Source organism: Varanus komodoensis, unplaced genomic scaffold (assembly GCF_004798865.1).
Source record: "Varanus komodoensis strain SLA01 unplaced genomic scaffold, ASM479886v1 scaffold12, whole genome shotgun sequence".
NCBI classification, from domain to species: Eukaryota; Metazoa; Chordata; class Lepidosauria; order Squamata; family Varanidae; genus Varanus; species Varanus komodoensis.
The window spans coordinates 7,278,243-7,293,852 of record NW_025335349.1 but is presented as its reverse complement, the minus strand read 5'-3'; the positions used below and the strand labels follow the sequence as shown (position 1 = coordinate 7,293,852).

General features: G+C 40.6%; 1 protein-coding gene across 18 annotated transcripts in view; it reads right to left on the bottom strand.

Annotated features, from left to right (window-relative positions):
• The window catches only part of RIMS1 (regulating synaptic membrane exocytosis 1), a 146,135-nt gene that overhangs the window by 53,576 nt on the left and 76,949 nt on the right, over nucleotides 1-15,610 (bottom strand). For 11 of the 18 annotated variants that reach the window (XM_044421653.1, XM_044421663.1, XM_044421660.1 and 8 more), the window contains 2 exons: nucleotides 14,148-14,260; nucleotides 2,438-2,604 (listed from right to left, as the gene is read on the bottom strand). The exons of the other annotated variants lie outside the window; for them this stretch is intronic. In XM_044421653.1, the coding sequence (XP_044277588.1) occupies nucleotides 2,438-2,604; nucleotides 14,148-14,260 (280 nt within the window). The remainder of the gene's footprint in view (nucleotides 1-2,437; nucleotides 2,605-14,147; nucleotides 14,261-15,610) is intronic. 18 annotated transcript variants of the gene reach the window in all.

Genomic DNA, 15,610 nt, shown 5'->3' with positions numbered 1-15,610 from the left:
GAAATCAAATAGAAAGATAGATAGATAGCTGTAGCCATATTTACTTGGGACCAAACAATGACTGACTGTTATCCAAGTTTTCATGTGTCCTTCCTAACCATGGCTGAACTGCTTTGATGTCACAGAAATCTATAAGTCAGAAAAGTGAGATGTGATGAAAAGGAACTCTTTCAGAAATACTTTAAAATTAGGGAGCGATCTCATGTATTTTTAGAAAGAGAACACACTTACTATTCCCATGCTGTCCGGTGAATATGAGGTGTTGTATTTTTTTTCCTACACAGATGTATAGGACTGCACTTCTCAATAAGGGCCTAAACAATTAAGCTGTAGTCTTATGCAGACACAGCTGCAGTTTGTACATTTAATATGGAACCTCTAAATCCAGAGGCAGCTTTGCTAATAACTCATAGTAGAATGGATACCTGCCATGTGTAAAATAATTCATTGCTGTTAAAGTAGTATTTATGCCCAGATGTTTGTTGCAAACCTAAAAACTGAGTTAATTGTTCATCTTTTTCTAAGAGCAAGGATGGAATAGCACCTGTTCATGGGATTGTTTAGGTTTCTGAATAATGTGTTCCCTGCAGGAAGACAGGCCAAACCCTTTGTCAAAAAAATTAACATTATGTTGATTCAGAAAACCATTTAAGGTGATAACTGATATTATATTATTTGGAGGGAGGGGCTGTGTTGAGGATTCAGCTCCACCATCTCTTGGAAACATATACAACTTGGGTATTATCTGCTGGTGAGTTGCCATGCATAGGGAAGAATGTGGCTGCATATCAAACACTGAAGTATCCAGTTATCACAGCATACAAAATCAACACTGCTTCATGGTGGTACCACCATGTCAATCACATCTTTCAGTGGTTGGCTGATTTGACTGAGTCTGATAGTTAGATTAAGTGACCCAGGTGCATGGAAGAGGACATATTGACTGCCTTTATCAGTATCACATTAAAAGCTGATCTACTTTTCTTGAATGCAACAACATATCTGGCAACTATGGTGTGCTACCACCTAGAAAAATTTTACAAAAGAAAACTAAACAGGTAAACCTAGGTGATAGAAAGCCACAATCTCAATTTAAGGTAAATACATGGCTTTTATATGATGTGTTATATTGCATTTGTATAGTTTTAACCACCCTAGGGGCTTTGTCTATGGGGCAGAATATGCACATGTGCAGATATGCAAATGTCTGTCTGTCTATATGATATTCACAAGCACTTTTGCAACATCCAAAAAAAATAAAATAAAATAAAAATCAAAGCTACTTCATGAGAGGAAAAAAAAAGTTACCCTGAACTGATTGGGCTTCCAAAACGAAATCACATTCTGATGGAGCTGACATGGGCAAAAGTGGTACATAGCAAAGAACCTGTACTTGCTGCTCCTGCCAGGGAGTGTTCAGCGGGATGCTCTGCCCCACTGAATTGGCAGGGCTGGGGGACACAGAAGAGAAGCAGCTGTGGGCCTGTACGTAGGCGGGCAGGGCTGGATACTCCCCATATCCTGCAAAGGGAACTGCTCCTGTCCAGCCTGGCCTTTGCAGTCATTGGCGTGCACTGTGAAGACAGCCTGTGAGCGCTGTCACCATGAACCTAGATATGCGATGTCTGTTTTCCACCAGTGCTCCTGCCTGGATGAGGTAATGCCCAGGCGACCCAACCACACTCAGGTGCACAGGGAAAGGGACAAACTGCACAGATCCTAATCCTTCCCATGGTACTCACTGTAGGTGAAAGATCCATGCAAGTGTTTGCATGCTTGGGCTCTTTCAACAATGCCTCATACATAGGAATTGCTCATAGGACAGTGGCCCCCATGTGACAAAGGCCCTAAAGATATGCCAGAAAAAGGGGGAAGCATCTCCTGAAGCCGTTTTTGTACTGCATGTATACAAATACAAATATTCCATATGGTTATCTAAATTGTATCACTATTGACCTAGTCTGGAGTAACAGCAGGCCTTACCAAATGGTTAATTAAGAAGGGCTTCAAACGTAACCATCTTTTCTTTTTCTTTTTTTTTTTAGAATTAGATTTTAGTCGTGTTCCTGAAACCTTGATTCCCAGGTCTGACTTCGTAAGGTTTTACATACTGTAGATTTCTACAGAGTAACTACTCAGTCATGACTTAATTTCTTCCTTATGCTAAAAGGACTTTATTGGTACAATTTTTTCAATCATCCACTCTATGAATGTTTGTATCTCTACAACTGACCCAAAATTTACTGCTGCTCAGATTAAATTTTGCTGGTTTATTACTCCCCACCCCACACAAACTATAATTCCAAATCTTGTTTTTGCCCCTTTTTTCAGGGGGTTCAGCTAAAAATTATCATTGCTCTGTATAATATATCTGGCTGCGGTTGTTCAAGTTCCAGCAAGAAGACGGGACTGTTTTGAAGCTATATTGCAAACTCACCTGATTCTGCCCCTGGGGCGCTCTGATTGCTCTGACATAAGGCTTGTGCTGCTGAGGCGAGAGGCACTGCTGGTGCGGGAAAGAGCTGACACATCACTGACATCACTATCTGATGATTTGGCAGAGACGTTATCACAACTTCTGTACTGATCTCTTTGTATGTTATACTAAAGATTAAAAGAGAAAATGTGAGTTCCCTTGACATAGTGACAAACAGTTAGTTGCATAATCTTACAAACAACAGCTGTGAGACTGATAACTGCAGAATGTCAACAATTATTCTTATTCTTAATATGTATTTTTATGTATTCTCTTGGGTAGAAACTGAAATAGGAATAGATAGTTTAATGAATCTTGACTTGTTTAGGAAATATTGAGAGGCCAAACATAACAATAACTTAGAAAGGAGAAAATAAATAAAAGCATTATTTGGAAATTATTTAAATTCCAAGCAGTTCTCTTCTCACAAAGGACCCTATGAAGTCACTATGGCTTAAAAAAATAGCAAGGCGGATAGCAATGGGCCAAGCTATCCTGAGACTCTGATGAAAGGATGGGGTAGAAAAGCGTTTAATCAATCAGTCAGTCAGTCAGTCAGTGAATCAAATCATTGGACAATATATGCCCATTCTTACTAGCATTATCCTGGTATTCTTTATTTAAGTTTGAAAACAAAAATATTTCATCATACTGATAACTTTCAAAGGTGACATTAATTGAAGAAATACAATTGAGTGTGTTAAGTGATTATTAAAATTATTTTTGCCTTTTTTGAAAGAGTCAAACTACACATTATGCTAAATACCTAAGTTGTAGCTGAAGCAAGTCTTTTTTTAAGTTTTTTTAATTTTAATGACCACTGTGTTCAGCAGCATAGGGTTAAATATTCTCCAGTTTTATTCCCTGAAGCTCTCTCCTGTGATGAGGGGGTTAAAAAGCAGGGGGGATAACTGTTGGCATCATCTTACATGTGAGTTCTCATCTGCAGCTAGTTGGCCCCATGTGATCAGAAAGTTTCATTAGATGGACCTTTGGTCTGATCCAGCATGGCTTGTCTTATGTTTTTAAGCACTGTGTGGTCAACATAATGTATACTTGGGCCCTATAGATGCTTGTACGTCTTATGATGCCTAACACCCATGGTCCACAGGAACTCAGCTGCTCTGAATGCTCATTGCTACTAGCCAAAAAACTTAGCAGATTTAACACTGCTGGCTTTGTATGCGTAATGCAACACCAGTGAAAAGAGAACAAATCCTGGCTCTAGTTGGGCCATCTCTACTTCTGTGAGGGAGACCCAATCCCACTTTTAGTTTGGCACTAGCATTTTTGGGGTGGGGAGCAGATTGCGTGGCTCAGCTTAAAGTGGAAGAATTCATATCATTCCACGTGATTTCATAATCACCTGAAATTAACCTGAAGACTAAATAAATAAATATTTATTTATTTAAAAAACTGACTAATTCAATCATCCAACATGCCAATTTGGGAATCAACCACAGTCAAATGAAGTGCGCTACCTGTCAAGTAGCCCATGCTGGCATTTGTGAAACACCGCCAGGGTTTCAAGAGCACCAGACTGTTTGTGCAAAAGTTTGTAGAACAAGAAGTAAACAGTAGGCGGCGGGGTGGAAAATAATTCATCTTATTTCTTACTAAAAGAAATCTCCATAATGGAATAGAGAGCAGTATATCCATCTTGTGAATAAAATAAATAAAATCAATAGGCGTGATGGTAGAAATAATCTCAAATGCCATATGCCTGCCACTATGCTCTACTACTAGAAATTTCTACTAGAAATTAGGGAAGATGTATTAAATATCAACTGCATCACTTAGATTTGTGAATCCACCAATCTCATATTCATACATGGACGTTGCCTAAGCACATTAGTAAAAGGAGCATTTGTGATTTCTCATACCACAGTTTGTATCTGTATGCTATTATTCAGCTGTTATAGCTTCTATCCAAGAACTGCTGGATGGGAAATATTTCTACCTGGACAGACTCAGCTACGATCTCTGTGATTCCATTTAAAGAGCATATGATGCCTCTGTTTATTTGAAAGACAAATCAGAGAGTTAATGCTTCTCTATTCTGTATTTCCTTCTATATGCTACTATGCTTAAGTTGTTACTAAAGCTAGCAGGCAGATTGTTTCCCTGTGTGAGAGTCCCAGGTAAAACAACAACAGCTTTCTAAACCAGTAGCTATCTCTGTTGGAACTTACCATCAGACTAAGCACTCTTTCTTTACTATTCTAGATGGTGACCTGTGATCTCCTGTATCAGAGACGCTGTGCTGTGCCTCTGTGTACCAGTTGCTGGGAAACAAGTCCAGCAAAGGGTGTTGCATTTGTGCCTTTCCTCGTGGCCCAGCCAGGGCAACTGACTGGCCACTATGGAACAGAATGCAGGGCAAGATGAGTATTTGGACTGACCCCTTTCATCTTCATAAACTTATCTTTATCTGTGTATTATCTTTATCTAAATAATTCAGGCTTAGCCAAATAAACATAAGACAAACCATGCAGGATCTGCGGCTGACATACAAAGCCTTGAATAACTTGGGACCAGGATAACCAACAAGCTTCCTTCCCTTGCATCCACCCAGTCAACCCACGAGATCTTCAGAAAAGCAACCAATAGAATGCCACTGGGTAATATCACAAAATCATAGTTGCACATTAGCAGAACCCAACATCTGAAAAGTCTTCCACGGAGTGTGGTGTCACCAATATGCAGTGCCTCTATTTCTCCATTCCATCAGAAATAGGAATTGCTGTGATTGGGCCAATGACTAGAGGCAGATGTGTGCTCTATGAAGGCCAATAAAGTGAAGTTAAATCCTGGTAAAACAGAGACTCTTGAAGGTGATTCTCAAATCTGCGAACTAGGCAGGCAGCCTGCTCTGCACAAGGTACCACTTTGCCTGTCAGAACAGGTATGCAGTCTGAGGGAACTCCTCAGTTACCGTCACTAGTGATCCAGGTGGTCTCAGTGGAAATGTGTGCTTATTGCTCACTTATGTGCTCATTTGCAGCCATTTCTGGGCCTGGATAAAATGACAGCACTAGGTCATATTCTGGTAATGTCTTGACCAGACTATTGCAAAGCTCTCTGTGCAAGGTTTCTGTTTTACATGGTTTAGAAGCTGCTGCTGCTTTGTGTTGATGGGAACAGTGAAATCTAAGTAGATTGTCTTTCTTAAATCTTCACTTACAGTGAACTTGGAGGTCCAATTCAAGGTGTCAGTACTAGTGTACAAAGCCCTAAATGTACGACCCACATACTTGAAGGACTGCCTTATCCACTAGTGACCTCTCTGAAATTTTAAGAGCATCTTAGGAGACTTTGCTTGTGGTGCTTTTGGGGCATGTGGTTGATAGGACCACCATACACAGCAGGGGCTTTTTGGTGGCAGCAACTAAACTATGGGGTTTCCCTCCAATACAGATTTGGTTGTCACCAACCTGTTGCTGTTAGATTTATTTATTTGTGCAGGCTTCTGGGATACAGGCAAGTGCTTTATCTGATTTTCTGATCAACTGTATTGATGGTTCTATTGTGTATGTCAGGGGTGGCCAGACTTGCTCAACAGAAGAGCCACATACAGTAAAGATGATGTTTGAGAGCTGCAACTGAACACAGCATAGTTTCTGTGGGGTGGCTTATTTTTCCTGAACAAGCCACCCTGGAAATCCATGCCTTGTTTTTGGTCTGACATCCAAACCCACCACAGCGATGTCAACATGAGTTGTCAGGAATAGCTAAAAAGCCACCAGACAAGCCCAACAAAACACCACCCTGTCTTGTTAGTACCTAGGGAAAAACCCTACTGTCATCCTTTATCCCTTTATGCCATGTTCCTACAAATCAGGTGGAAAGAACATTGGAGAGTGCCCTAAGTATGTGCTTAACTTTTTAATGAATCATGGTTGCTTTTAGTCTTGGCAGCAGCAAATTTACTTACTTCAGGAGTAGGTGAAATAATCTTTTTAGAAAGGGTGCTTTCTAGTAAGAGTGACAAAAAGAGGATAAATTGGCAAGAACATTGACAAGAGGAGGATATCAGTATGCCTGGCTAACTCATGGGCAGGCAGTCTAGCACCCTTGTGTTTCTGTGTTTGTAAGAGCTCAGAAAATTAATTCCATTTAGCAAATTGATGCATGAGGCTTGGGAAGAGGTCCCTCAGGGGCCAGCAAGCACACTGGATTAATTGCAGCAAATACGCTAGCAGAGGGACCAAGAAATGAGTTCTGCTACAAATGTGTGTGGGATACATGCTGGGAGCCAGTGGGAGGAAGGGAAAAGCGAGTCACAGCAAGCCACAGAGCACCCAATTGTCTGTTGGGTTAGAGAGCTATGGGGGTTATTCTTACATTTATCATGATGTCCAGTATGAGAAATGCATGATTTAAGCCCCAGGTTTGTGCCGATTTCTTTAAAATGATGTTTTTCAGCAGGAAGTTAGTGATACTTTTTTATTCATTCAGGTCTATTCTGATATGTCTCTGATACGTATTAGAAGTCCTCCTCAACATACCCTTTACACCCGAGGGTACTTCGGGAGTTGGCAGGGGTTCTCTCACACCTGCTGGCCTCCATTTTTGAGGCCTTGTGGAGAACGGGTAAAGTTCCAGAGGACTGGAGGGCAGCATCAGTGGTCCCAATTTTCAAAAAGGGTAGTAGAAGGGACATGGGGAATTACAGACCTGTTAGCCTTACGTCCATTGTAGGAAAAACAATGGAAAGGCTCATAATAGAGAGAGATCTAGCAATGCTAGATAGGGAAGGGAGGCTGGAAGCCACACAACATGGCTTCCACAAAAACAGGTCCTGTCAGATGAACCTTTATGGAATTCTAAGACACAGTTTCAAGGTGGCTAAATGGAGGGGACACGGTGGATATGGTTTACCTAGATTTCAGCAAGGCCTTTGACAAAGTGCCCCATGATATCCTGGTTGAGAAGTTGAGGAACTTTGGGATAGACTGATGCACTATCTGATGAATTAGGGCATGGCTGACAAACTGAAAGCTGAGTGTTACTATTAATGGGGAATCATCAGGATGGTGGCCAGTGACAAGTGGGGTCCCCCAGGACTCTGTCCTAGGACCAATCTTGTTCAATCTTTTCAGCAATTGAAAGAGCGCGTGACCAGTTTGCTGATCAAATTCACAGATGATACTAAAATGGGGGGTGATGGCCACAGCTGAGAAGCAGGTATTTCAGATCCAGAAGGAAGTTGGTGGGGGATAACAGGATAGCGTTAAATGAGGATAAGGGAATGGGTATCATAAGTGCAGGTTAGAAGACATGTGGCTGGAGAACAGCACTTGTGAAAGGGATCTTGGGGTACTAATTGACTGCAGGCTAAACATGAGTCAGGAGTGTGATGTGACAGTCAAGAGGGTGAACACGGCCCTTGGTTGCATAGCCAGAAGCATGGCTTCTAGATCGAGAGAGGCATTACTGCCACTCTATACAACTCTGGTACTCCCACAACTGGATTATTGTGTTTAGTTCTGGGCTCCATATTACAGGAAGGATATAGCCAGGTTGGAATCAGTGCAGTATAGGGCCACAAGGATGGTGGCCGGATTGCAGGGAAGGCCGTATGGAGCGAGACTGAGGGAGCTGGGTCTTTCCAGCTGAGGGGATCTGTTGGTGACATATAGTTACATGAGGGGGTGCCACAAGAAGGTGGGTAGAGGCCTCTTTCCCCCTGCTGGGGAGGGCAGAATGCATTCCAATGCAGCAAAGCTCAGGGAACCAAGGTTCAATTTGGATGCCAGGAAGTTAGGACCCCAAATTATGGAATAGGCTTCCATGGGGAATGGTGGAAGCCCCACTGGTGAGGGTGTCCAAGGACAGGCTGGACATGCACATGGTAGGTATTTCATGAGCAGAGCCTGCAGGAGCCAGGGGTCAAACTAGTTGGCCTGGGAGGCCCCTTCTGACTTGTTCTGTTTCTATTTCTACAAGGAGTTGCATAGTTAATTTAATTGTATTACTGAAGGGAATACACATGAAGCAAAACAAAAATTTAAAGCATTTTAGTTAATTGCCTTTTCCTAAAACTTGTTCTGACTGTGCATATTGGTTGTGCTCGTACAAAGTGCCAAATCGAGGCTTATATTGACCATGCTTTGCCTGGTGGCTTTTTAACCTTGCATCGTAGCACATCTGAACAAACAAACTGCAGCTTGTTCTCCGTTTCTGATTTGTTTCCCCTCTGCCAATTTTGCCACTTTTCAAAGTAGGGTTGCTTATCCTGGACTTCTTTGCATCATATTCCTAGGGCACTATTTGGTTCCCAGTGTTGTTTAACATCCTCCGTGTTGATAACACGGTCTATGAAGATGAAGATGAAAGCTGATGAGACAAGTACCCTATAGCTGGGTGTGTTCAAGCTCTGGAAATTTTGGTTGCACTAGTTCTGAAGGATCAGGCACATAGTTTGGGGGCACTCCTGCCTGCATGCTTGTACTGAAGGCTCATATCATCTCAGTGGCCCTGAATGTCAATTTCCAGCATTCTTGGGCAGGGGTAACCTAGCCACTGTGAGCCATGCGCTGATCACCTTATGAGTAGACTGCTGTATTGTGCTCCATGTAGGACAGGCCTTGAACCAGTTTTGAAGCAGCAGTAAAATGCAAACTTGAAAACTGCAACTACAATGCTCAGTGGAGCACCTAGTTATACATATATTACACTTGCACTGAAAAAAACTGCAGTGTTCTGTTAGCTATCTGGACATGTTCATGGTTCTGTGGCTGACACACAAAGCCTTGAATAACTTGGGACCAGGATAATCAGCAAGCGACCATCCTCTGCATCCTCCCAGTCAACCCATGAGATCTTCAAAAAAGCAACCAATAGAATGCCACTGGTTAATATCACAAAAGCATATTTTCACATTAGCAGAAACCAATATCTGAAAAGTCTTCCATGAGTAATCCAAGAAACAGAAATTCTGGAAAAGTATCTGTTTAAATGGCTCTGGTCTGTGACTCTTATACTATAATGTTTAAAAATGTTCTGTATTGTTTCGATCTATATTATGGGTGTATTTTAGTTTAAACCAGTGAATGATATATCAAGCTGTATTCAAGCATTATAAATAAATAAATACATACATATAACTACCATTGCATACAACTGAATGTACTTAGTTGCAACATCAACTTTGCAATGCTTTATCTCACCATATTGCTAAGTAATCCACACAAAATGCAACTATCTAGAGGAGTGGAGAAACTTTTTGAACCTGAGGGACGAACTCCATTGTGAAGAAGCTCCTTGGGACTGTGCTGCCGTCAGACAAAAGTGGCAGGGCCAAAATGCCAATAATAATAATAATAGTTTTAGGATGCAGGATACTGTAGCCTAAAGTTGCTGCTATTAGTAAGTAGGCTTCAGGGGAGGCATCCAAACTTTCAGAATGAGGGGAAAAGACAGGAAACCACCAAGTGCTGAATGGCTGGGGGAAAGGCGAAGCAGGTGGAGAAGAGGTCATGGCCACCTGGAGAACTCTGCAGGGCTGGATTGGGGTCCCAGGAGGGCTGGATTTGGCACCCCATTGTGACCGAACTAGCAAAGCAGTTTTGAAAAGTTGGTTAATACTGCCTGATTAGGATCACTTATAAGATGTAAAATGGACTTGTAAAACACATAACTGATTAATGCAGATCCCAGAAATGATGCAGGTGAAAACAAAACAGAGTACTTGCCAGCAGAGTTAAGCTTCACTCACTGTGGCATCTCTCATACGCAGAAACAGGACACTGAAAATGATACCTGAAGCTGACCTTTTTATTGAAATGGTTATACATAGCCAATTCTAAATCTAGTTGTATACCTAAAAACTCTGTGTATTGGTGCAAGTATGCAGATAAAAGGATTGTGTATAATGGAGGCTATGCTTCACTGAAGGTGTAAAAGGAGTATGGTTCCAAAATATATTCCTTAAGAATCACTATAGCATTCCAAAATCTTATTAAATCAATGATAAACCTTTATTTTGTTGGCCCTCAAGTTGTTATTTAGCCAGTTTGATTCCCACATTAGTTTTCAATTTAAAGACATTTCAATGTTGGGAAAAGCCTACTATTTTAAAAGATTGTGGGTAAAATAGCATCACGTTATACAAATTCTGATATTCATTTATAGAACTCTTCATTTCTAGAACAAGAAAAATGTAAACATCTAAAATGTTTTTAAAAACTAAAAAAAAAACCCTTTTAACAGACCACCAAATTGTCAGCCTTGACAATTCCCAAAATAGACCTGTTCAGTACAACTGTTGTTAGAAGCGAAGAAATCCTAACGCTTCCATTCTTCTTGGGAATGCATTTTTAAGGTTCCATCTTTCAAAGAAAACTTGATATAAATGTGCATTAGTGGTGTACCTCTCCTGTTCTCTACAGAAACACCAGGCTAATTCAATCTGCCTGAAGACACCATAAATGTTTATTTGCACTGTCCTTCAAATGACAATGCCTCTATACAGGGTTGGTGTCAAGGGTAGGCATGGCTGAGCAACTGCCATGGGTCCATGCCCCAGTGGGGGCCATTGGCAAGAGCCTTCTAGACTTGCTCCTCCTCTTCATCAATGCAACCTGCTTATTCACCTGACTGGTGACACGCTTTCCAGCTTGCTCACCAGCCTTCTGCTGTCAACAAGCAGGTGGCAGCAAAGATGAAAATAAGGAGCAAAAGCAGCTGATGACAATGGAGGTTGACTCCGTAGGGAGGGGAGCATGGCGGGCTTTTTACCCAAGTGCTCTCCAAATCCTGGAGTCAGCACTAAACCTGTAGTATGAGCTACAGTATATTGCCCCCCATTCATGAAGCTATGAATGGCACGAACAGTGGGCCTTTTTAATAACGGTTCCCTAATCCACCCATATTTTCCCACATATTTGGATAGCTTGCATCCCTTCAAACAAAGAACAGTAACAAGTTTCTGCTTTCCTTCATATCAGGGCAAAAGCTGTTTTTTCACTGTTGACAGTAATTTTCATGGTTTCCACTGATAGGAGACAACATGCCTCAGCGAGACTGTGAGGGGCATGACCCACATTTAATCTTAGCCTTACATAAACTTCATTCATTTTATTTATTTAAAACTTTTCTATCCTGTCCCATCATAGAGGTCTTGGGACGGTTTACAACAGTTGTAAACATTTACATTACAACTGAGCTATTCTAAGCAGGACTAACATTGGAAACAACCTATTCTGAGTAGGAGTAACACTGGATACAACCTACTCTGAGTAGAACTAACATTGCTGCAGAGGCTGATGAAGATAGGGTGGGGAAAGCAAGCTTGGCTATTTAGCTGTGCAGGAACATAATAAATAACCCCAGAGTTAGGAGAGACTATTTATCACTTCCTTTCTTTGTATCTCTGCCAGGGCATTCTTCAAGGAGGTGGTGCCTGGATGTCTAGATTTTTAGATATCCAGTGGCATTTTGTAGACTTTTCCCCCCAAAGCAATGAAGAAGAGACAAGGGTCCTGGTGGCCAGAGCAACTGAAAGCACTGAAATACAAGGGGGTGGCAGTAGAGGCGTAGGTGTGAATCTGAGGAGTGAGAGAGAAAAGTATGGAGCCTTGAATTGTTCCAAAACACCATCTACTGCTTATGAAACTGTTGGGTAGTATGAATGCAAGTAAAGAAAAGAACAGCGTTTGAGGGAAGGAGAAGGAGCTCTCTCCTCCAGTCCCTAACTATCTGCCAAGCACTTACCCTGTTCTATTGTGACACTGAATTTTTAAATATTTGCAGATTGCTACACCTTCAGTTATTAGCTCTGCATGGAAAGTGCTGCTCAGAGACCAGGAGTTTTACAACAGTCAACATATTTAAAAATCATCTTGACACGTGTTTTAAACAAGCTCATCAAATATTTTTTGCTATTTTTCTGTTTTAAATATCCCAAAGGGCTCTCTAACCACTCATACCCCAGGCCCCTCTATCAGCAGATTTTTCTCCAAAACATCAGCAAAGGCCCTTTAACAGTCCCGTATCCCAACAATGGTCCTTTAATGGTTATATAGGTTGATGGCTTGTGATGGTAACCCAAGATAAATTCCTATCACTGTTCTCTACACCAAGTGACATGATGAACAGTCATCCATCTAATGGTTGGCAGGATGTGCCTGTAATTCCAAGGGAATTGGCCATCTGGTTTGTTAACCACTCATAGAACCTCAGTTATTGGGAGCTATAGGAAATCAGTCAGTCAGCCAGCCAGCCAGTCAGCCGATCAATCTATCTACTTTTAAGTGGGAGCTTAGAGGGCAAACAGCTCAACACATGGTAAAACTGTTCCTGGACTGTGCCACTTCAGACCTTAAATAAGTAGGTGCATGTCTCAATGCTCCCTCATACAGAGAGCTTCCTACATTATGGGGGGGAAATGTCAGGGGGAAGGCTTTGTCTGTCCTAACCTTTTGGCTGATGTGTTAGCATTCTCAGAATATGAAGGTTAGGGCCAGACTACAAGTTTTTCAGATCACATATAGCAGAGATATGATTGTTCAGCTCAATGGACCTGCATCTATCCCTAATTCAGAGTGGAATCATGGAATGCCAGCTGGAAGCATTCATGATTCCCACTTCCATTTTCATACTGAAATTCCATACCTTCTCTGTGTGTAGGGTGCTTAAAAAGAGAAAAAAAAAATGTTTGTACCCAATGCAAGGGGCCTGCCTCCTCCTGCTGCTGGACCCCACTATCCCTCCACAGTTTTAATTCCAGAGTGCCATGGTTTTGCTCTGAACTGGAGTTGTGAACACTTACACTAAGGTAAATAATCTAATGACATGCAACTCTGCTGTGTGTCATATGAAGAACATGCAGTTTAGGCCTGAGATTTTCATAAACAAAGTTCAGTTGTACAATCCCCATCCTGAGCTAGTACAATACAGGAAAAGTTTTGCAAACTGTTTGTTTATAGAGAGGCACTGTGAGTTATTTTAGTTATAATTAACCTAAAAGGAAGACGAAAGCATAATATTCTGCATAATGTGGAGGTGGATGGGAGAAAATAATATTGTTTCCTACATGCAGAATAAAAAAAATATTTTGATTACAGTCAGCTTATGTTGCTTTAGTTTATCATCTTTCTTTCCAATATGTTTAAAAAGAGGATGTAATTTTTATTATCCTTCTTTTGCCCCCCCCCTTTGTCATTTGTATTCCTTTTGGAGTCTAGTGAGTTCCACCAAGCAATGTTGCTACTTTCATTTTGCTGTCAGGTGGAGACAGTAGTTTTTTCCAGGCATCTTGAAATCCGATTTTAACAACTGGTTATTTTAACAGCTCTTGCACTACCAGCAGTTGGATTTCTTTAAAAATACTAGGAATTGTAATATGTTGACTTGTATTATATTACTATATACCTCTTAGTGGGTCCTGCCAGCTTATTCAGCAGCCTATAAATTTATAAATATATAATCTCCATGAATTTTCTGCCGAGACATAGAAATCAGATGCCTGTAGCAAGATTATTTATTTCAGAAGCTTCTTATGAAAAATTGTAGGGATGAAATTCTGGTGACCACGGGAAATCAGTCTTTATAGCGACTTTCAATTACAGTTTCGTCCTAGATAGCCTGCTGTTATTTCATACTTTCAACATCCATGTATATCCTTGACCTTTCTGAATAAAGTATCAGATTTTAATACTATCTTTACCTTGGTATATTGCTCACGTTCAAGTTCTTGACTAGAACCAGACCCTGTTGTCTGATTATAACGGTGCATTTTCATTTTCATCTGTCTTGTTCGCTCCTCCACTACTAAATTTGCTGTAAAAACACATAATGGAAGCCTATTAAAAAGAGATGAAAAACTTTTAAAGTAAAAAATTGGTTTAGCTGTAATTTGACCTCATTTCAACTTGACAAGAAGTATTCAAACCACAAAACAAGTAGGCTGTGAACACAGGACACACACACACGGGCTAATAGTGATATAATCATCATCATAATCCTTCACATTTCCTATACATCCGTATTATAACACAACAGATCTGAAAATCAGAAAAGAACTTCTGTTTGTTATTTTTCTTTAAGCTGGTTGATAGCTGTTAGCCTAGCAATGGAATGAAGCAGCCCATCATTTTAAATTTAAGAGGATAACATTTTAAATTAGCTTTGTTAACTTATTCAAAACAAAAGTATATGGCATTTGTTATTATGGCAGATGTGGGTTCCAAGTAGTCCCAGCATCACTGTTGCTATTGCTAATTAAGCCCACAGTCCAGCTGCTGGACTGTGTCTAATGTGATTACAAATTTTATAGTAATAAAAAATGAGTTATCCAATCATACCACCAAAAAGTCTGATTTATTGTGTATTTATTATCATTCATACAATACTGTCAGTGTACATCCTGCCTTGCAGAGATTTAATGGCTATTAATGATAATAGTAATAGAAAAAGAAGTGGAAGGTCCCTGAAAACCTACAAAGTATTACAAAGCATGTGATAAACAACAAGTAGTGAAAACAGAAACCCATGGGTTCAAAAGGAATTTGAAGGGAAAAAGGCAGCACCAAATAAAAATTTAGGGAGCTTCAGGCCTAGGTTGGGGTCACTGAAGGGGGATGGGGTTGGGCACCAGGACAGTATGTTGCTGAAGCTTTCTAGACAAGCATGGATTCCAGCAGATTCATGAAACGACCTTAAAAGATGCTCAGCTAGGTATAGACAAGTTGTTGAAAGCATATTGCTCGTATTTTATTTCAAAGGACTTAATCAATGTACATATTTCATAATCCATGTTGTAAAATCTAAGGGGTGGCATCAAAAATTTCAAAATTATTATTTGCCACATGTTTTCCATGTTTTCTATGTCATACAATTCAGTCCTGCAGGGCTCCTCACAGGTGGTGATTGTGAAAATGAAATGGAGTCATGTAAGCCATGTTTCACGTGTGGTTATTATTTATATTATTATTAATAATATTAATATTAATACTAATACTACTAATGATATAGTCTGATATACCTCAGTTACAAAAAAAATCACAGTGAAGCATCTGTCCACCCCAAGCAAACACAGGGAATGCAACATGTGCCTCCAAAGGATTAAGGAATCTCCAGGACACACTGAATTAAGCACATACTGTGCATGGTCCAAGGTTCAGATTCAAA